Below are 23,166 nucleotides of genomic sequence, written 5' to 3' on the forward strand. Positions count from 1 at the left end.
CTAACGCCCATTATTACCCCGGTACCCACTGCCACCAGGGGTGCAGGGAAGAGCTGGGTAAAATCCAGTACCTGACCATCTGTAATGATGGCCGGGCAATTGGGCGGCCGCAGGCTGGTATCATGAGACCGAGAAGGGCCAAAAACCATGGCCGTTCCCACCCTGGTAATGCTAAGCTGCTGCTGCGATGTTGTATCAGGCGGGTTATAAAAAATGGGGACGCACGCACACACACACACACACACCTTACCTATGCTGCCGGGCTTCGACAAGATGGTGCCGGCTTTCCCCCTACAAACCAGCTTCTACGCTGGTCACTGAACTGATAATGCGCAGTTCAGAGTTAGAACGAGTTAGAACGCCAGAAGCATAGTAGGAACGGCTCCCGTCCCTATGTCCTATAGCTGCCGTATTGCATCTGTGTATGTGTCGTGAGACACATACACAGAAGCAATAAAAAATGGCAGACCCCATAAAAAAAAAAAGTGTTAATAAAAAAATAATGTAATGTAAAAAAAGAAATAAAATTAAATATAATATAATATTAAAATAAATAAAACACAAAATAATAATAATTTTTTTTTTAATGATAGCACTCCTTCCTACTGCTTAGGATTTCCTTCTCTTTGATATTTCAGACTATCAGGTACTTCTAGCCAATATCTGCTGTGCCATACTTCTCACCTTTCAAAAAAAAATTACAGTTTTTAGTCTTGTTTTAGAAATAAAGAGACCAAAAATATCATATTGGATTACCTGACAAACATAAGCTGCACATCTTTGTTTCGGAGACTATGACGAAGAGCAATAAGTGACTTTAACTTTTCAGCTGACCCATGATGAATCTCTTTAACAAGTTGTAAAACCTTAGAAAATAAAAGGTATGCAAAAAGTTAGTTAAAGGGGTTGTCCTGACATAGATGTGTTGCCACAACAAAGAGGACAAATGCATGGGCTAAGTGAATAGGACTAATGGTCCAATAACAACGAACAGCTACTTCAATTGTGTGTGTATATTTACCTGTGTACAATAGCTGCCTGACTCAAGGTGATGTTGCTAATAAAGACAACTGTAAAAGAGAAACAAACACACACACACACACACACACACACACACACGAGACAACGTAAGAGCTGCTCCTAAACAGAGACTAGCAGACATGATGCTGTAGGTAGAAATACTTTAAAGGCCATGAACACCTTTGAAACAGTTATTTTTTTTGTTGTGTATAAATAAATATATATATATGTCTATTAGTGTGTTTGGTGCAACTTTCTAATTACATTTTATTAAAAATGTATTTAACTTTTTGAGATATAGCTGCTTTGTATCTTGTATACATAGCAGCTGTATCTCGCGCTGAAACCTGTATCCGTCATGTCAGCAGCACTGACGGGTTCAGTGACAGCGGGTCCAGCTGTTACCGATCTCACCTAAGTTCATAACTTAGATGTGATCGATAAGGCCTGATTCACACGAACGTGTTAAATGTCCGTGGGATGGCCGTTGAAACAGCGGCTGTCCCACGGACCTATGTAATTCAATGTGGCCGTTCACACAGCCGTTGTTTCAACGAACCGTGTGAAGGGTCCGTGGGAAAATAGGACATGTCCTATCTTTTCACGCATCACGCATCCCTCCATAGACTCTCAACTATGGGGGATGCGTGACATCACGTCCTGCAGCGCTGAGCACGGATGCACCTTGGACGTGAAAAACTGTAGATTTTCACGTCCGAGATGCGCAGCGTACGTGTGAATCAGGCCTAACAGTTAGATCCTGCGCGTCAGAGACACGCAGGACCCGCTGTCATTAAACCCGTCAGTGCTGCTGACCTGATGGATTTAGGTCTCAGCGCTAGGATGCAAAGCAGCTGTATCTCAAAAAGTAAAAATAATTTTTATTAAAAAAGTATTTACAAAGTTGCAAACACACTGATAGATATTTTTATTATAAAAAAACCAAAACGATTTCAAAAGGTGTACAGAGCCTTTAAACTAACCTGTTAGATACCTGCACAATGTTACCTGAATGCCAGTGGTCACATGATGTGTGGGTGGTGGGTCACATGACTGACATGACCTTCTTTAGTCCATTCAGTTATCCTATGGTTGCATTACTATGTACTAAAATGTGGGCTATACCAATTCAATGATTAAGAGGTGTGTCCCAATACGTTTTATCCCTATAGTGTATGTGAGCAGAATTTCTAATAAAGTCACATAGTATAAAAGAAAAAAACTGTATGATTTCCTATTCTACAAACAAACAAAAGCGGATAACCCATTTAACCCCTTAATGACCAAGCAATTTTTTAAGTTTTTCCATAGTCTCATTCAAAGAGCTATAACTTTTTATTTTTGTGTCGACATAGCTGTATAAGGTCTTGTTTTTTTGCAAGACAAGTTGTATTTTTTAATAGCACCATTTTGGGGTACATATAACTTGATTAACTTTTAAGAGGGGGTAATGGAACATAACAGAAATTTCGCCATTCTTTTTCACGTCTTAAATTTACTCTGTTTACCGTGTGATATGAATAACATAACTTTATTCTGCTTTATTCGTTTTTTTTATGTTTTACTACTTTTACACAGTAAAACCTTTTTTATTTTTTTCAAAATTATTTGTTTTTGTGGCGCCATATTCTAAGAGCCATCATTTTTTTATTTTTCAGCTGATATAGCTGTATAAGGGCTTATTTTTGGCGGGACAACTTGTCGTTTTTTTGTTACCATTTGAGCACGACTTTTTGATCGCTTTTTGTCAAAAAATTTTGAAGGCAGGATGAACAGAAAACAGCAATTCTGGCATTGTTTTTTATTTTATTTTTTACTGCGTTCACCGTGTGGGTTAAATAATGTAATAGTTTTATAGCTGGGGTCGTTACAGACGCAGCAATACTAAATATGTGTGACTTTTTTACAGTTTTTTTGTCTTTTCATAATAAAGCATTTTGTATAGAGAAAAAGTGGGCTTTGATTTTTTTTTTTTACTTGGTATTTTTATTTAATTTATTATAAACTTTATTAAACTTTTTTTTTAAATGTAATTTTAGTCCCACTAGGGGACTCTGGATTGAATCCTTTAGAATCCATTTTTTTGACGGAGATAAAAGTGCAGAGTACAGGTATCCGTTCAAACAAACGGATGGGTTATTTTTCTCATTGGTGTCAATGTAAAACTAATACAAGTGGATTGTAATCCGTTTTAATTCGTTATTTTGATTTCAATGGGATTTTTAACTGATCAATTGTTATTCTTATTCTGTTGTAGAAGCAGATCAGAGTAACCAGTCGCATGCCTACAAACCTGCTGCTCGGAGAAAGGAGAATGCACATTTTCTTCCAGAGTCCCATCACTATCTGTGAGATCTCGCAGTAGCCTCTTGCTGATAAGCTGCTGTTCTCTTCTTGCTTTCCTTAGAGCTAAACAGGCATATTCAGTTTATTATATTATTATACTCATTACTATAACAGCACCAGTACGTTTTCAACAATGGTGTCAAATATTCATTATCATGTGTCTCTAATTTAATGGCTGTTTGAATAATGGAATTTCGGACGTTTGAACTTATAATGAACTATTTTACCATAATCGCATGTGTCATAACACTTGCATACAGCCCCTGTTGTATCTAACCCTTACCCGCGCTTATAAAGTTGTGGAAAATGACCTTGTGTTTTAAAACTAGGGTCAAAAGCTATGTAAGGCTATGTTCACACGGAGTATTTTGGGGGAGGAATATCTGCCTCAAAATTCCGTTTGGAACTTTGAGGCAGATTTTCCTCTCCCTGCACGCCGATTTTTGCGGCGATTTTCACGCCGTTTTTCACCCGCGGCCATTGAGCGCCGCGGGCATAAAACAGCGCGTAATACGCTTTCTCTGACTCCCATTGAAGTCAATGGGAGGTCAGAGGCGGAAGCGCCCGAAGATAGGGCATGTCGCTTCTTTTTCCCGCGAGGCAGTTTTACTGCTCGCGGGAAAAAGACGCCGACGCCTCCCATTGAAATCAATGGGAGGCGTTCTCGGGCCGTTTTTGCCGAGTTTTGCGACGCGGTTTCCGCGTCAAAAAACTCGGCAAAATACCCCGTGTGAACATAGCCTAAATGTTACCAACTCAAAAAAAAAAAAAAGAATAGACACACTTATTAAAAAAAAAGATTATATTATGCATATGGGAATTTACTTGATGTATTTGATTTTAGCTCGGGCATTTCTACCGACAGATCAATTAAAAAAGAAAAGAAAAAGAAGGCAAGTGCTATATGGTAATTATTATATATGAGAAGTCTTCCCTCTTGGCTAGGGGGCACCTATCGTGCAGCTACTATATTAGGCCCATCCTCTTACTACTGGGTGGCCAAACCTGTGAAGGACTACTCTCTTTATTGTTAGCAAATAGGAGGAATTGGCCCAAGGGTTGTGGAGGGGGGGGATACCAGGTCCTTCTATCCTGGGTGGCAAAACCTACCAGTTAATACCCATTTTAATGTTTACCATCAGACCCCCCTCTTCTATGTATGCCAATGCCTCACAGTCAATCAGCATTGCCTTTGAATAGCCTCCTGAACTCCAAGGAAAATGTTTAAGTAGGGCATCTACTGTCCGTGTATATAAAAAGGACCTGTCCTGTGACAATAAAAGAAACAGAATAGCTGGAGTTTGACGTCACAAGGGGCAGAGTTACGTGGACATGCCCGGGACCAACGTTTGTAGGGATTTTTGTTAAAAATTTTGTACAGTTGGCAAGTATGCAGTGGATTCATTAAAGAGTCTCACCAAGAAGCATAATGAAACGGTACACGCAAGTCAAAATCAGAATTCACCTGTCTCCTGTTCTCTGCGCTGTGTCCTGAAATCTTCCAAGCCTGGCTGTGACTTCTTACCAAGTTTCCTTCTACGCCACATTCTTTATGGTTAGTGTCAGTGGGTGATTCACATAAAGCATAATTCACTGAAACTCCAGATCTAAAAGAGCAAAATAAACTATAACAACTGTAACTATAACATTGTAAAATGATCTAAGCACTAAAAAGGATATTATACAATTCATTTTTGAGGGTGGGGAACCTGCAGGAACAGAGGCCAAATGAACCTGCTAACACAACATATGCTACATTCACTATGTTTTTAATCAGAGGAGTTTAGGGCTGGGCAATAAATTAAATTAATTTGATTAATTCGCCCTCAAGACCTCTGACGATTCTGTTTAACAGAATCATTGAATCGATTCTTTAGTGGCGCCGTCGCACTGTGCTGCAGGAGGAAGCTTCGCCTCACTGCCTCGTCACCTGCCTGGTCCACTCAGTCTGAGAGGCTGCACCCTGTTCTGTCCCTGCTTCCCCACGGAACCGCTGTTTTGTACTGAACAAAATTATACATTACGAAAGAGCAGTTCTGTGGGGAAGCAGGGACTCCTATTATAGTGCCACACCACCCTGTAGATAGCAGCACCCCCCCCCCTTGTAGATGGCGGCACCACCACCCCCTCCCCTGTAGATGGCACCACTGTAGCTCCCTCTGGGAGCGGAATCCCAGGCTAGAGCGTCGGCAACCTCTGGCCAGGGATTCCACTCCTAGATGGAGTCCCTGACGTCTCTTTCCATATATGGATAGTGACTTCAGGGGCTCCCTGGCCAGAACTTCGCAAGATTTGTCTTGGAAAAAGCACTTGACGTCACTGTCCATATGTGGACAGTGACGTCAGGGGCTACTCCTGGAGCGGAATCCCCGGCCAGAACGTTGCCGATGCTCTGACCGTGTATTTCGCTCGTAGGGGGAGCCCCTGACGTCACTGTCCATACATGAACAAAGAAGACAGGAACTCCCTCTAGGAGCGCAATCCCCAGCCAGATTGCTATCTACAGGGGGGAAGAAAGGTGGTGCTATCTACAGGGGGTGTGGCACTATCTAACTGCGCACTATGATGCCAGGAGTCCTGTTCAGATGTACCGTTGTCGGGCTGCGAAATCCAGCGGACACACGGACCGATTTTCATGGTCCAATCATGATCGTGTGAATCTGGCCTTAATGTAATTTATTTAAAACCCCATGGTGTGGCCACTCCTGCTCACACTTCAAACACCATAACGTGATCTCTCCCCAAAGTGCCCGCTCGGCACTATCTGCCTGGCCCTGCTGCAATTTAGGCTGCTCTCGTCTGCAGTGTTGGAGACCGGCTGAGGTGGTGATGGGCAGAGAAGGATGTTAGTGCATGCAGTCCATAACTGATTATAGATTCTGTTAACCTGTTCCCTGCCAGGGAACACAGAATTATAATCAATTAGATTAACATTTTTCAATTGTATTTCTTATTTTAAAAAAAGTATTTGCAGAGGTTACAAGTTGTGAAGTTACATACAATTATTATAGTAATATATGTTAAAAATAATTTATTAAATTATCTCTTATCGAAAATCGCCCATAGGGTTGAAAAAAAATCTAGATTTTATTTTTTGGTTAAATCGCCCAGCCTTGGAGGAGTTACATAGTTGACAGCGGCTCAGTATTCCTTCACTGATTTTGTGAGATTATGTAACAATTTTGGAAAAATTATTACCATTTATCCTGGAATTAGGGATGCCAGATGCATCGAAACTTCGATACCGTTTCGATACCGTGCACCCTGAAACGGTTCGATACCATTATTTCATTTATTTCGATACGAAGCTGTGCGGCCGCACAGTGAAGTATAGTTATACATGCAAGTAGTTATAGCGGGGCTACGGCTGTGTAATACAGTCTTTGCCCCACTCCTGATTCCTGACAAGTGCACGCGCGGTCAGCATGATGTGTTGCGACCAGCGCTGCACTAATGAGCGGCGGCACTGAGGACAGAACATGGCGGGCGTAATACAAAACACCCCCATGTTCTGTGTTCAGTGCCTGCGCTCATTAGTGCAGCGCCGGCCGCATCACCTCATGCTGACCACGCACGCACACTTATTGTCAGGAGCGGGGCTATGGCTGTATTACACTGCCGCTGCCCAGCTCTAACGGCGGAGATGAGACAAATCTCTCATCTCCGCCGCTATTCCCCTGAATGCTGCGATCAAAGGGTAAATGAGAAGGGGGATGCCCTTTGGATCGCGTCACAGGGAATCGCTGTGAAGCGATCGAGGAACATACTATATATGGGCAGACAGCCCGGGGTCCATTGAAGGACCCCAGGGCTGTCTGACCATATTTCCTGTTATGGCGTACTGAGGTATGTCCTAACTACTGCCTGTGTACTATCAGTACACAGGCTAATGTACTGGCATATAGATATGCCATTACATTAAAGTTTAAAAAAAAAAAAAAAAAGTAAAAAAAAGAAATAGTTCATATTAAATAAAATAAAAAACACACACACATTTTTGACAATAAACATAGTCTTAATACATAAAATATACACATATTCCGTATCGTCATGACCGTAATAACACATTTATAGCGTTATTCATGTTTACACTGTTATAAAATAAAAACCTGCTTTCTTTCACTTATTAATGTGAGGCACGAGGTGTGATGAATTTAGTACCTCCTTGTGCCTCACATTAATAGTAATTAAAGAGGCTCTGTCACCAGATTTTGCAGCCCCTATCTGCTATTGCATGTGACGTTTTTATTTTTAAAAAACGAGCATTTTTGGCCAAGTTATGACCATTTTCGTATTTATGCAAATGAGGCTTGCAAAAGTACAACTGGGCGTGTTGAAAAGTAAAAGTCCAACTGGGCGTGTATTATGTGCGTACATCGGGGCGTGTTTACTACTTTTACTAGCTGGGCGTTCTGACGAGAAGTATCATCCACTTCTCTTCACAACGCCCAGCTTCTGGCAGTGCAGACACAGCCGTGTTCTCCAGAGATCACGCTGTGTCGTCACTCACAGGTCCTGCATCGTGTCGGCACCAGAGGCTACAGATGATTCTGCAGCAGCATCAGCATTTGCAGGTAAGTAGCTACATCGACTTACCTGCAAACGCCGATGCTGCTGCAGAATCATCTGTAGCCTCTGGTGCCGACATGATGCAGGACCTGTGAGTGACGTCACAGCGTGATCTCTCGAGAACATGGCTGTGTCTGCACTGCCAGAAGCTGGGCGTTGTGAAGAGAAGTGGATGACACTTCTATACACAACGCCCAGCTAGTAAAAGTAGTAAACACGCCCCGATGTACGCACATAATACACGCCCAGTTGTACTTTTACTTTTCAACACGCCCAGTTGTACTTTTGCAAGCCTCATTTGCATAAATACAAAAATGGTCATAACTTGGCCAAAAATGCTCGTTTTTTAAAAATAAAAACGTTACTGTAATCTACATTGCAGCGCCGATCACATGCAATAGCAGATAGGGGCTGCAAAATCTGGTGACAGAGCCTCTTTAACCTCATCATGTACCTCACACATTAAACCTATGTTGTCCATTATGACTGAGGAACATGATGGGGTTAATTACTATTAATGTGAGGCACATGGAGGTTCAAAATTCATCACACCTCGCGCCTCACATTTTTATTATTATTGTTGGCAAAGTATCGTTTTGGTATCGAGTATCGCAATACTACACGAAGTATCGGCATCGAAGTCCAAATTCTGGTATCGTGACATCCCTACCTGGAATAAGTGAATTTTATTGTCCAGCCGTTCAGGTACGATGCGCTTCTTTCCTCCAGACGGAGGTCTTCCTACTGTGTCAAACTCTGATGCAATTACCAAGGGGCCACACACAGGAACTTTTCAGTGTGAAGGAGATCACAGGAACTAGCCAGAAGCCTGCAGGTAAGTCTACTATATAATCTGTTGTGCGCCCACCATTTGTGGCACAGTAGCTGGCAATGATATAGATCACTGCATGTGACAATGTAATGGGGCCACTATAAATGTATATAAAAGGGGAGGCCTCTTGGCAGAGCAGGCAAGACTTCTTCAAAGTAACAAAGCACTTTTCTGGCACTTACATTTGTTATGAGAGATTAGCACCTGTAGATTTTTGGTAAGGCTAAATGCCCTACTACACCGGCCAATTTTGGCCGGTGCAGCGAGCACCTACCAACGAGACATTGTTGATCGGCGCTCGTTTGCTCCTGTCACAAGGAGCTATGGATGGGGACAAGCAGTAGTTACTCTGATCGCTCATTCCCATACGTTATTAACATGTCGGTAGCGTGTCTCCCGGTTTACACAGGGAGATGTGCTGCCAACAATAATATTTTACTTTTTTAAAACTATACGATCAGCAGATGAACGAGCGTTTGCTGAACGCGATAATTGCCCAGTGTAAAACCCATTTCCCATCTCGTTTTTACTGTACATCTGTTGTGCATGTTTTGACATGAAAAGACAATGTCAAAATGTGTACCACAGCGTGTACATTGATTTCTACGGTCAGAAGAGATGCCCTAATGGTGTCGTTTGTGAATACGCTTTGTGTGCTTACGTTCTATCCTTTTTTTTTTCATGTAATTAAAAGCATAGTCTACTATGCTTTTCAGTACTTTTCCAAAACGTATACATTTTTATTTGTATTAAAGGACGGGTGTCGCGAAAATTTTTTTTTTATATAATATTGCTTTTAGTATGTTATTAAAATACATTTTATTTATTTGTGTGTTTGTGGTTTACTTTTTTCTAACTTTCTAACTTCACTATGGGGGCTGCCATTTTGTTTTTCATCTCTGTATGTGTCGATTAACGACACATACAGAGATAGCATACGGCAGCTACAGTGCATAGGAGTCAATGAACGGGAGCCGTTCCATTGACTCTGCTCTCTGGCTCTGTTCTGCGCAGACGCAGGTCAGAGTCACACAGCAGAGCAGCTGTTTGCAGGGAGAGAGCAGGCGCCATACTGAAGACCAGCTGCACTGCAGGTAAGATGTGTGTCTGTCTGTCCCACTCTCTATCTCACAGACCCCCGCTCTCGTGACCCCCGACGGCCCCCCCTCCCCCAAACGGGCGCCCCCCCTCCCCCGATGGGCAGGAGACTCTGCATGAAAGGACACATGATGTAACTGTCCTGAGAAAGCTGGGTGATAAACAATTTGCCCGCTGTTAGTGTGGTACCCAGCTTTCCCAGACCCCTAAACGATAAATCTCTCAAGTTGTGCTGAGACGGAGATGTTCATTAGTCACATTCCCAAACAGTCTCAGCACAACTAGAGAGATTTACCGTTCAGGGGTCTGGGAAAGCTGGGTGACCACCATTACCCTTCCTACTGGAGTGTGAGAGGTTCATTGGTCACATCCCCAAACACACTCCAGTAGGAGGGGTAATGGTGGTCACCCAGCTTTCCCAGAAGCAGATATAACTAGGAAAGGGCTGGATGGACAGGCTGAGGGTGCACAGGGTTTTTGGTGATCCCCCTCTGTCATGTGATCGGACCTAGGTTACCGGTTCTGATGCAGACGGGGTTCATGTGACTATAAATCTGTCCATAACAAGAGACAGTGCACTCAGGACAAGCCCTGCTCTCATGCCGTAGTTGTGTGGTTCTGTCTGCAGTGATGGCGGTGGGTGGCTCTGACACCCGCCTCCCCCGTCGGGTCATCTCAGGACAGAAGGGGTGTCCAGATTGGAGACACAGCGCCGCACCTGTCCTCAGGTTGTGTCTGGTATTGCAGTTCACCTCCATTGAAGTGAATAGGACAGAGCTGTAATACCACACACGACCTGAGGACAGGTGCGGCACCATGTTTTCCTGGACGACTCCTTTAAGACTTCTCCCGTGTGTGTGGCAGAGCGGAGTGTGCACGGGCGCCGCTGATAAAGTAAATAGACGACGTATGCAATCTTAAACCCTACTCTTGCATACGTAAAACGTATACATTTTGGGGAAATCTTGACATTCCAGTTTTACAAATGCATACGTTTTTGTAACTTTAAAAACATATACGTCGTCGTATACCACAAACGTGTGCACAAAACGAGATGTGAACTTAGCCTAACATTTCGGCTATGCGCTATTTATGAGAGTCTCCTGGTTTTCGTTACTGTGGAGGGACAATATTTAAAGGTCAAGCTTTTGCAACCTGTGCGTCGCATCTACAATTTCCCAGAGGCCAGTTCTTGATTGACACGCACGCACCAGCATCTAAATCATGGACCCATTTATTTATACTGTAAGGACACTGGAAAATAGTCTCCTATTTTTATGGACAGTCCAGGAATTGCGTACGGTTTGCAACCCTGATACACACACACTTTAATTTAATTGATTTATATTATTAGGTTTGCACATACGAATAAAAGCATACTGCCAGTTAAGAAAACATTCCATTCCATATGATCACATAAACAATATCTTATTCCAAACTAATAGCAAAGTGAATGATACAAACCTTCCATACGTCCCCCTCTTTCTTGTAAGCACAGCACAGAAACAGCAGTTACAAGATCCTCATTTACTTTGAAATGAAAAAACTGTCTTCAAAGCAGAATACGGAACTCAATGTAAGCGGCCATTTTGCTGCAGACCAACATTCACTGTAGGAAAGATCACTCACTATAACCTAGTGACACCCATAGGACAGACATAATATCACCACACAGGGCGCTCTCTAGTAGTAGGAATGATGGGAGGTGTCCCTTTTAAATGACATCATCAAAGGGTCTGACATTTTAGTGACTGGAAAACAAATGTTTTTGCCCGTAGTCAGATTTACACTGTAGACTTTAGTCCTACACATTAATAGATGTTATTGTAACCAGTATAACTTAGCTGATGTGCCTACTCCTGAAAATGTTTCTTTATAGTTGAAGTCAAAGGGAACACTATAAATAGATATGCAGCAAGCTCCCCCTAGTGGCACTTGACTGCAGGCTTTGTGAATGACTTACCAGCTCTGCTGGGAGTCCCCTATTTTGTGAGAATCCCAGACAATCCAGAAGCGTAGGCAAGCAGAGCATATAGAATAGTATTTGTCATGATTATTAAGTAATAGGAGAACATTTTTATGGGGATTATTTTCAGCATAATTTCATCACAATTGCCATAATTTCTGCTCTCTCAGGTGCAGGTGGATCAGGGATTTACAGAAGAGAAGCTAAGGCACTTCCCTGCCTAGTGGACACTTGGCATCTCATTAGCATATGGCACATGAGCGATTAAAACTTTATTTTACCAGTCTTCCCAACTTTCAAAGAATGGAAAGAGGGACACCTCAGGTGGCACATGCAGCACGCCACAACAAATTTTTTACGCTAAACCAAACCTCTAAACCTGCCCAATCCCTGTCCATGCATGCCAAATTCCGCCCATTCTAGTAGCACTAAAACAGATACAGAGTTTCTTTTATAATAGTGGTAAACAAATAATGCTCCACACTTTAATAGTGCCCCCTTTTTGCCCCATATTGTGATCATCTCCCTTAGTGCCCCACACAGTTAAAGTGACCCCCTTTGTGTCCCAAACAGTAATAATGCCCGTTTGTGCCCCACAGTGCCCCATTATGCTACACACAGTAATACTGTCTCAATACAGTAACAGTGCCCCCCATTGTGCCACACATAGTTATAGTGCCTCCATACAGTAATAGTGCCCCCTTTGTAACCTGCACAGTATTAGTGCCCCCACAATACTGCCCCCTATACAGTTATCATCCCCCACACACAGTAAAAATTATCCATTTGTGCCCCCCCCCCACACACGGTGCCCATTGTTGTATGGTGAACACGGTAATAGTTGCCCCACACAATGACGATATCCCCATAGTGCCCCCACTCAGTAAGGATGCACCTTTAGTGCCCTCACACAGTAAGGAGGCCCTCTTAGTACCCACACATACCCAGTAAGAATGCCCACTTAGTGCCACCCTTGACAGAAATAGTGCCGCTTAAAATGAAAAAAAATAATACATAGCCCTGTTGCCACTACAAATGGAGCTGATCATTCTGCAGGCCTCCTCTGGCCTTTGCAGTCTGCGGCTAGATCCAGGCAGGCGCAATTACGTCATTGCGCCTACCTGCGCTGAGCAGCCAAAAGGTAGGGGTCAGAAAGTGAATGGTGGAGCAAAGAGCTGATGACTCCCTACTCCACCATTGCACTAGACTGTACTGTATGTGCGTCCCAAGGGCGCAGATACAGTTGGATAGCGGGACAGCGCCCGAAATCCGAGACTGTCCTGCTGGATCTGGGACTGTTGAGAGGTCTGTATTTCCAGTTATGCTTGGAGTATAATCGCCAACATAGGTTTGTTTAAAGAGGCTCTGTCACCAGATTATAAGTGCCCTATCTCCTACATAATGTGATCAGTGCTGTAATGTAGATAACAGTGGTTTTTATTTTGAAAAACGATCATTTTTGAGCAAGTTATGAGTAATTTTAGATTTATGCTAATTAGTTTCTTAATAGACAACTGGGCGTGTTTTTACTTTTTACCAACTGGGCGTTGTACAGAGGAATGTATGAGGCTGACCAATCAGTGACCAATCAGCGTCATACACTTCTCATTGTTCCAGCCCAGCTTCTTTCACTGCACAATCACAATCTACATTAAAGCGCCGATCACATTATGTTGGAGATAGGGCACTTATAATGTGGTGACAGATCCGCTTTAAACTTGTATCCTCTTCACCTATCTAGCGGTGTTAGCGATTTGGGAGGGAGCCAAAAGTGGTGACATACTCCCTTTAAGCCATAGGGCGTATGCACCCCTGGTGACAGCTGTAAGCAGCCTGAATTGTATTCATTTATCTCTTGCTGTCTGAAGAAGGAGAAAAAAGGGTTTTGGAGCAAGTTCTGACCGCTATAAAAATATATTATAAAATTGATCAGCCCATAACTTTGGATCTATTTGATAATGAAACAAAATAAAAGTGACACTAAACACTTTACTACCCCGGACCAACAGGGATGTACCCATTAACCATTTTACTGCCCAAGACCATCACAGATTATACTGCTGCACTATGCTGGCTCGATTGTTTATGGTTGTCACTCAGCAGGCACTGTTTGCTGGGACACTCTGCTGGCACTATTAGTTATGGGCACGGCGCCAGTCTGCTGGCACGAGTTTGTACATACAGCACTCAGATAGTACTGTTTATGGGGCACTCTGCAGACTATTAGGGTATGTTCACACGGCCATAAACGCCCGAAACACGGCCGAAAAATCGGAAGCAGAACGCTTCCAAACATCTGCCCATTGATTACAATGGGAAAAACGGCGTTTGGTTCTGTTTTGAAAAAAAGGCTGTGTAAAAAAACGGCCGCGAAAAAGAAGTGCAGGTCATTTCTTGGGACTTTTTAGAGCCGTTTTTCATAGACTATTGAAAACAGCTCCAACAACGGCCGTAAAAAACGCAGCGAAAGATGCGGGTTGCTCAAAAAATGTCTGAAAATCAGGAGCTGTTTTCCTTTGAAATCCGCTCCGTATGTTCAGACGTTTTGAGTTTGCGTGTGAACATACCCTAAGGGTATGTCCACATGTCTTAACAAATTAAGTCTGAAATTACAGTGCTGTTTTCAGGCGGAAACAGCTCCTGAATTTCAGAAGTTTTTGCAAGTACTCGCGTTTTTTGCGGCTTCCATTACGGATGTAATTGGAGCTGTTTTTCAATGGAGTCAATGAAAAACGGCTCCAAAAACGTCCCAAGAAGTGACATGCACTTCTTTGACACGGGTGTCTTTTTACGCGCCTTCTTTTGACAGCGACGCGTAAAATTACACCTTGTCTGAACAGAACATCGTAAAACCCATTGCAAGCAATGGGCAGATGTTTGTAGGCGTAATGGAGCCGTCTTTTCAGACGTAATTCAAGGCGTTCAAAAGTTTAGGGTCACTTATTTTTGCAAGAAAAGCACAGTTTTTTTCAATGAAGATAACATTAAATTAATCAGAAATACACTCTATACATTGTTAACCCCTTCCCGCTCCTTGACGTACTATTACGTCATGGCAGCTGTATTGTTCGCGCTCCATGCCGTAATAGTACGTCACGGGAGTAACGGCCGTTTCGGCCGTCCTCCCGACACATACAGGAGCTGTGACGCTGCTGTCTTGTTCAGCAGCTGTCACAGCTCCTACAGCGGGGACCGATCGCTGTGTCCCCGCTGATTAACCCCTTAAAAGCCGCGTTCTATAGAGATCACGGCTTTTTAGGGGTTAAGCTGCCATCGCCGGCCTGCTACGCGATAGCGGCCGGCGATGGTGACTATGGCAACCGGACACCAAACAATGGCGTCCGGCTATGCCATAGACGGAAGCCTAGTGGGTCCTGACAACGTCAGGACCCACTATGCTTGCTGTCAGTGAGTAGCTGACAGTTCTAATACACTGCACTACGCATGTAGTGCAGTGTATTAGAATAGCGATCAGGGCCTCCTGCCCTCAAGTCCCCTAGTGGGACAAAGTAATAAAGTAAAAAAAAAGTTAAAAAAAGATGTGTAAAAATAAGAAAATAAAAGTTTTAAAAGTAATAAAAGTAAAAGTCCCACTTTTTCCCTTATCAGTCCTTTATTATTAATAAAAATATATAAACAAACAAATAAACTATACATAATTGGTATCGCCGCGTCCGTAACGGCCTGAACTACAAAATTATTTTGTTATTTATCCCGCACGGTGAACGCCGTAAAAAAAAATATTAATAAACCGTACCACAATCACAATTGTTTGGTCACTTCACCTCCCAAAAAATGGAATAAAAAGAGATCAAAAAGTCGCATGTACCTAAAAATGGTACTGATGGAAAATACAGTTCGTTACGCAAAAAATAAGTCCTCGCACGGCTTTATTGATTGAAAAATAAAAACGTTATGGCTCTTAGAATAAGGTAACACAAAAAGTGAATGATTGTTTACAAAACGTATTTTATTGTGCAAACGCCATAAGACATAAAAAAAACTATAAACATCTGGTATCGCCGTAATCGTATCGCCCCGCAGAATAAAGTTAATATATCATTTATAGCGCACGGTGAACGCTGTAAAAAAAAAAGTATACAAAAACAATAGTAGAATTGCTGTTTATTAGTCACCACGCCACCTAAAAATGGAATAAAAACTGATCAAAAAGCCGCATGCACCCCATGAAAACTACAATGGATTCCTCAAGGGGTCTAGTTTCCAAATTGGGGTCACTTTTGGGGGGTTTCCAATGTTTTGGCACCACAAGACCTCTTCAAACCGGACATGGTGCCTAATAAAAAAGAGGGCTCAGAATCCACTAGGTGCTCCTTTGCTTCTGAGGCCGGTGCTTCAGTCCATTACCGCCCGAGGGCAACATGTGGGATATTTCTCAAAACTGCAGAATCTGGGCAATAAGTATTGAGTTGCGTTTCTCTGATAAATCCTTTTGTGTTATAAAAAAAATGGTATAAAAAGAGTAAATTTCACCTCTACTTTGCTCTAAATTTCTGTGAAACACCTAAAGGGTTCATAAACTTTCTAAATGCTGTTGTGAATACTTTGAGGGGTCTAGTTTCTAAAATGGGGTGTTTGATAGGGGTTTCTAATATATGGGCCCCTCAAAGCAACTTCAGAAATGAACTGGAACCTAAAAAAATAAATAAATGAGGCAATACTTCGCTTCTTACATTATACTGATAATGAGCCGTGCCCACTCCGAGATGACCCCAGTTTTGACCGTTTGTATAAACGGAGATCCCTATTAGACCGTTCCAGTGCCCGGTTTTCCCAAGCATACACCCCCGAGAAGTGTTTTTCTATTGATGAGTCCCTGGTACATATTAAAGGGAGGGTTCAATTCCGCCAGTACCTGCCAGGTAAGAGGGCAAGGTATGGCATGAAGATGTATAAGCTGTGCGAGAGTGCATCAGGGTATACCTACAGGTTTAGGATATATGAAGGAAAGGCCACCCCCAAACCAGACTGCATCCTGGACTACAATAGGTACATGGGAGGGATGGACTTGTCAAATCAAGTCCTGAAGCCCTACAGCGCCATGCGGTGTGGTATAAGAAGCTGGTCGGGCACATCATACAGATGGCTTTGTACAATGCGTATGTGCTACGTCGATGTGCAGGCCAGAGGGGAACTTTCCTGGAATTTCAAGATCTAATCTTTAGGGACCAGGAAGGGGGGGCACCCAGTACTTCTGGAAGCGAGGCCACACGCATCGTACCAGGGCAACACTTTCCAGGAGAAGGTCCCCAAACCGGTGGAAAGGGAAAGAGTCAAAAGAGGTGCAGAGTCTGCTATAAGAGGGGGATAAGGAAGAACACAATATACCAATGTGACACGTGTCCCGAAAAACCAGGGCTCTGTATAAAAGATTGTTTTAAAATGTATCATACATCCCTTGATTTTTAATTTACCCTGATGCACTCCGCACAGCTTACCCCCCTCATCTTTCCCTTCTGAGCCCTGCCGTATGCCCAGGCAGCTGATAACAGCCACATGTAGGGTATTGTCGTACCCAGGAGAACCCACATTACAATTTAAGGGGTGTGTATATCTCCGGTGGCGCATGCTGGGCACACTATATTGGACACTGAAATGGCATATATATATATATAAAATTGCAAATCTCACACTGCACCATCTGCTGCGCATTATCTTTTACACAGTACCTGTGGGGTCAAAATGCTCACTACACCTCTAGATGAATGTCTTAAGGGGTGTAGTTTTTAAAATGGGGTCACTTCTCGGGGGTTTCAACTGTACTGGTACCTCAGGGGCTTCTGCATACATGACTTAGCACCAGAAAAGCTCCAGTAGGCCAAATGGTGGTCCTTTCCTTCTGAGCCCTCCCATGGGCCCAAAGGGCAGTTTATCACCACAAATGGGGTATTGCCGCACTAAGGACAAATTGGGCAACAAAATGGGGTATGTTGTTCCTTGTGAAAATAAGAAATTTTGATCAAAAATGACATCTTATTGGAAAAAATATCATTTTTTTCATTTCACAGCCCAATTCAAATAGGTGCTGTGAAAAAACTGTGCGGTCAAAATGATAACAAAAACCATAAATGAATTCCTTGAGGGGTGTAGTTTCCAAAATGGGGTCACTTCTGGTGGGTTTCCATTGCTTTGATACCTCTGGGGCTCTGCAAATGCAACATGGCACCCGAAAACCAATCCAGCAAAATCTGGACTCCAACAAACACATAGCGCTCCTTTCCGTCTGAGCCCTCCCATGGGCCCAAACGGCAGTTTATCACCACAAATGGGGTATTGCCGCACTAAGGACAAATTGGGCAACAAAATGGGGTATGTTGTTCCCTGTGAAAATAAGAAATTTTGATCAAAAATGACATCTTATTGGAAAAAATATAATTTTTTTCATTTCACAGCCCAATTCAAATAGGTGCTGTGAAAAACCTGTGCGGTCAAAATGATAACAAAAACCATAAATGAATTCCTTGAGGGGTGTAGTTTCCAAAATGGGGTCACTTCTGGTGGGTTTCCATTGCTTTGATACCTCTGGGGCTCTGCAAATGCGACATGGCACCCGAAAACCAATCCAGCAAAATCTGGACTCCAACAAACACATAGCGCTCCTTTCCTTCTGAGGCCGCCCATGGGCCCAAACTGCAGTTTATCACCACAAATGGGGTATTGCCGCACTATGGACAAATTGGGCAACAAAATGGGGTATGTTGTTCCCTGTGAAAATAAGAAAATTTGATCAAAAATGACATTTTATTGGAAAAAATATCATTTTTTTCATTTCACAGCCCAATTCAAATAGGTGCTGTGAAAAAACTGTGCGGTCAAAATGATAACAAAAACCATAAATGAATTCCTTGAGGGGTGTAATTTCCAAAATGGGGTCACTTCTGGTGGGTTTCCATTGTTTTGATACCTCAACGCCTCTTCAAACCTGGCATGCTGCCTAAAATATATTCTAATAAAAAAGAGGCCTCAAAATGCACTAGGTGCTTCTTTGCTTCTAGGGCTTGTGTTTTAGTCCACGAGTGCAGTAGGGCCACATGTGGGACATTTCTAAAAACCGCAGAATCTGGACAATACATATTTAGTAGTGTTTCTCTGGTAAAACCTTCTCTGTTACTAAAAAAAAATTGAATAAAATTGAAATTCAGCAGAAAAAATGAAATGTGCAAATTTCATTTCCACTTTGCTTTAATTCCTGTGAAATGCCTGAAGGGTTAAAAAACTTTCTATATGCTGTTTTGAATACTTTGAGGGGTCTAGTTTTTAAAATGGGGTGTTTTATGGGGGTTTCTAATACATAGGCCCCTCAAATCCACTTCAGAACTGAACTGGCACCTTCAAAAAAAGGCTTTTGAAATTTTCTTAAGAATATGAGAAATTGCTGTTTATGTTCTAAACCTTGTAACGTCCAAGAAAAATAAAATAATGTTCAAAAAACGATGCCAATCTAAAGTAGACATATGGAAAATGTGAACTAGTAACTATTTTGGGTGGTATAACCGTCTGTTTTTCAAGCAGATGCATTTAAATTCTGAAAAATGCTATTTTTTGTAAATTTTCTCTAAATTTTGCAATTTTTCACAAATAAAGACTGAATATATCGACCAAATTTTACCACGAACATGAAGCCCAAAGTGTCACGAGAAAACAATCTCAGAATCGCTTGGATAGGTTTAAGCATTCCGACGTTATTACCACATAAAGTGAAATATGTCAGATTTGAAAAATGGGCTCTGAGCCTTAAGGCCCAAACTAGGCTGCGTCCTTAAGGGGTTAATGTGCTAAATGACTATTCTAGCTGCAAACGTCTGGTTTTTAATGCAATATCTACATAGGTGTATAGAGGCCCATTTCCAGCAACCATCACTCCGATGTTCTAATGGTACATTGTGTTTGCTAACTGTGTTAGAAGGTTAATGGCTGATTAGAAAACACTTTAAAACCCTTGTGTAATTATGTTAGCACCGCTGTAAACAGTTTTGCTGTTTAGAGGAGATATAAAACTGACCTTCCTTTGAGCTAGTTGAGAATCTGGAGCATTACATTTGTGGGTTCGATTAAACTCTCAAAATGGCTAGAAAAAGAGAGCTTTCATGTGAAACTCAACAGTCTATTCTTGTTCTTAGAAATTAAGGCTATTCCATGCGAGAAATTGCCAAAAACTGAAGATTTCCTACAACGGTGTGTACGACTCCCTTCAGAGGGCAGCACAAACAGGCTCTAACCAGAGTAGAAAGAGAAGTGGGAGGCCCCGCTGCACAACTGAGCAACAAGACAAGTACATTAGAGTCTCTAGTTTGAGAAATAGGCGCCTCACAGGTCCTCAACTGGCAGCTTCATTAAATAGTACCCACAAAACGCCAGTGTCAACGTCTACAGTGAAGAGGCGACTCCGGGATGCTGGCCTTCAGGGCAGAGTGGCAAAGAAAAAGTCATATCTGAGACTGGCTAATAAAAGGAAAAGATTAGTATGGGCAAAAGCACACAAACATTGGACAGAGGAAGATTGGAAAAAAGTGTTATGGACAGACAAATCGAAGTTTGAGGTGTTTGGATCACACAGAAGAACATTTGTGAGACGCAGAACAACTGAAAAGATGCTGGAAGAGTGCCTGACGCCATCTGTCAAGCATGGTGGAGGTAATGTGATGGTCTGGGGTTGCTTTGGTGCTGGTAAAGTGGGAGATTTGTACAAGGTAAAAGGGATTTTGAATAAGGAAGGCTATCACTCCATTTTGCAACGCCATGCCATACCCTGTGGACAGCGCTTGATTGGAGCCAATTTCATCCTACAACAGGACAATGACCCAAAGCACACCTCCAAATTATGCATGAACTATTTAGGGAAGAAGCAGGCAGCTGGTATTCTATCTGTAATGGAGTGGCCAGCGCAGTCACCAGATCTCAACCCCATAGAGCTGTTGTGGGAGCAGCTTGACAGTATGGTATGCAAGAAGTGCCCATCAAGCCAATCCAACTCGTGGGAGGGGATTCTGGAAGCATGGGGTGAAATTTCTCCCGATTACCTCAGAAAATTAACAGCTAGAATGCCAAAGGTCTGCAATGCTGTAATTGCTGCAAATGGAGCAATTCTTTGACGAAAGCAAAGTTTGAAGGAGAAAATTATTATTTCAAATAAAAATCATTATTTCTAACCTTGTCAATGTCTTGACTATATTTTCTAGTCATTTTTCAACTCATTTGATAAATATAAGTGTGAGTTTGCATGGAAAACACAAAATTGTCTGGGTGACCCCAAACTTTTGAACGGTAGTGTATATATATATATATATATATATATATATATATATATATATAAAAAGTGTGATTGGTGCAACTTTGAAAATACATTTTATTAAAAATTATTCTTAGGCCTCATGCACACGACCGTAAAAACACCCGTTATTACGGGTCGTAATTACGACCCGTAATAACGGGCTCATAGACTGTTGAAAAAGATAGAACATGTCCTATTTCAGGCCGTAATAACGGCACGGCCAGCCCATAGAAGTCTATGGAGCTCCCGTAATGACGGGTGGCTATGTGTGTGCACCCGTCATTACGGCAGCGTTGCTAGGCGACGTCGGTAAATAGTCACTGTCCAGGGTGCTGAAAGAGTTAACTGATCGGCAGTAACTCTTTCAGCACGCTGGACAGTGAATTCCAATCACAATATAGAGCAACCTGTAAAAAAAAAAAGACGTTCATAATTACCGAGAACTTCCTGCTTCTTCCTCCAGTCCGGCCTCCCGGCCGTTGCCTTGGTGACGCGTCCCTCTCGACATCCGGCCCGACATCACATCACATGCTGCAGCGGTCACATGGACTGCCGCGTCATCCAGGAATGTCGGGCTGGATGTCAAGAGAGGAACGCGTCACCGTTGCCTTGGTGATGCGTCCCTCTCTTGACATCCGGCCTGACATCCCTGGATGACGTTTCAGCCCATGTGACCGCTGCAGCCAATCACAGGCCAATCACAGGCTGCAGCGGTCACATGGACTGCCGCGTCATCCAGGGATGTCGGGCTGGATGTCAAGAGAGGGACGCGTCACCAAGGCAACGGCCGGGTAGGTATGAATATCTTTTAGTTTTACCTCGGAAAGGGCTGCCCCTTCTCTCTATCCTGCACTGATAGAGAGAAGGGGCTGCCGATTAGTGCAGTGCAATTTTGCATTGAAAACGTGCCCATAAATACGGGTGGAATACTGGTGACACCGGGTCCGTAAATACTGGTGCAAAACGGGTCGAATACGTGTGACACCGGACCCGTATTTACTCTAGTATTTACGGGTGGGAAAAAATACGGTCGTGTGGATGAGGCCTTACTTATTGAGACACAGCTGCTTTGTATTCTATATACAGAGCAGTTGTATTGTGCGCTAATACCTGAATCCGACAGGTCCGCGGCACTGATGGGTTAAGTTAAAGCGAGTCATGCATGTCCATTCAGGATCCACCAGTAATCTATCACATCTAAGTTACATCTAAGTTATGAACTTAGATGTGATTGATAGCAGTCAGAGACACACAGGACCCGCTGACACTGAACCCGTCAGTCCCGCAGAACTGACAGATACGTACAGCATTCAGCGCTAGATACAGCTGCTCTGTATACAGGATACAAAGCAGCTCTATCTTAAAAAATAACAATTATTTTTAATAAAAAGTATTTTGAAAGTTGCACAAATCACACTGATAGACAATTTTCTTTAACCCCTTCCCGACATTTGCCGTACATGTACGTCATGGAAAGCATTGACTTCCCGCATCTTGCCGTACATGTACGCCGAATGTTTGGGACCGGCTCAGAAGCTGAGCCGGTGCCATCATCACCGGATCTCAGCTGTATCTTACAGCTGACATCCGGCTGTAACGGCGGGGACCGAAATTAGCTTCGATCCCCGCCATTAACCCCTTAAGTGCAGCGCTCAAACGCGATCGCTGCACTTAAGGTGTTTGCAGCTCATCGGAACCCCAGTAATGAAATTGCCGGGGTTCCGGTGGCTGCAATGGCAACCGGAGGCCTAATACTGGCCTCTCGGTCTGCCTAGCACCTAAGCCGGTCAAGCCGATCGGCTTCCGTAGCTGCCGGCAAGATGGCGCCGGGTCAGGAGCTGATCCGGCGTCATCAGCGGTGGAAGTCAGCTGTACTGTACAGCTGACATCCACCTGTAACGGCAGGAACCGGAGCTAGCTCCGATCCCTGCCATTAACCCCTTCGATGCAGCAATCGAAAGCGATTGCTGCATCGTAGCGGTTACTAGCAGATCGCCAGCCCTGACAGGCAATCAGGACTGGCGACTGCTGTTATGGCAACAG

General features: G+C 43.0%; 1 protein-coding gene across 3 annotated transcripts in view; it reads right to left on the bottom strand.

The window, feature by feature from the left end:
• The window catches only part of TMCO6 (transmembrane and coiled-coil domains 6), a 60,497-nt gene extending 38,866 nt beyond the window's left edge, over positions 1 to 21,631 (bottom strand). For 2 of the 3 annotated variants that reach the window (XM_075856280.1, XM_075856278.1), the window contains exons 1-4: positions 11,330 to 11,420; positions 4,832 to 4,973; positions 3,314 to 3,429; positions 757 to 866 (exon numbers count right to left, since the gene is read on the bottom strand). In XM_075856280.1, coding sequence (XP_075712395.1) covers positions 757 to 866; positions 3,314 to 3,429; positions 4,832 to 4,913 — 308 coding nt within the window. In that variant the 5' untranslated portion in view covers positions 4,914 to 4,973; positions 11,330 to 11,420. Of the gene's footprint in view, positions 1 to 756; positions 867 to 3,313; positions 3,430 to 4,831; positions 4,974 to 11,329; positions 11,421 to 21,560 lie in introns of those variants that run through there. The other variant, XM_075856279.1, reaches the window with a different exon arrangement.
• Positions 21,632 to 23,166: the final 1,535 nt, after the last annotated feature.

The sequence above is a fragment of the Rhinoderma darwinii genome, chromosome 3 (genome assembly GCF_050947455.1).
Source record: "Rhinoderma darwinii isolate aRhiDar2 chromosome 3, aRhiDar2.hap1, whole genome shotgun sequence".
In the NCBI taxonomy this organism is placed as follows: Eukaryota; Metazoa; Chordata; class Amphibia; order Anura; family Rhinodermatidae; genus Rhinoderma; species Rhinoderma darwinii.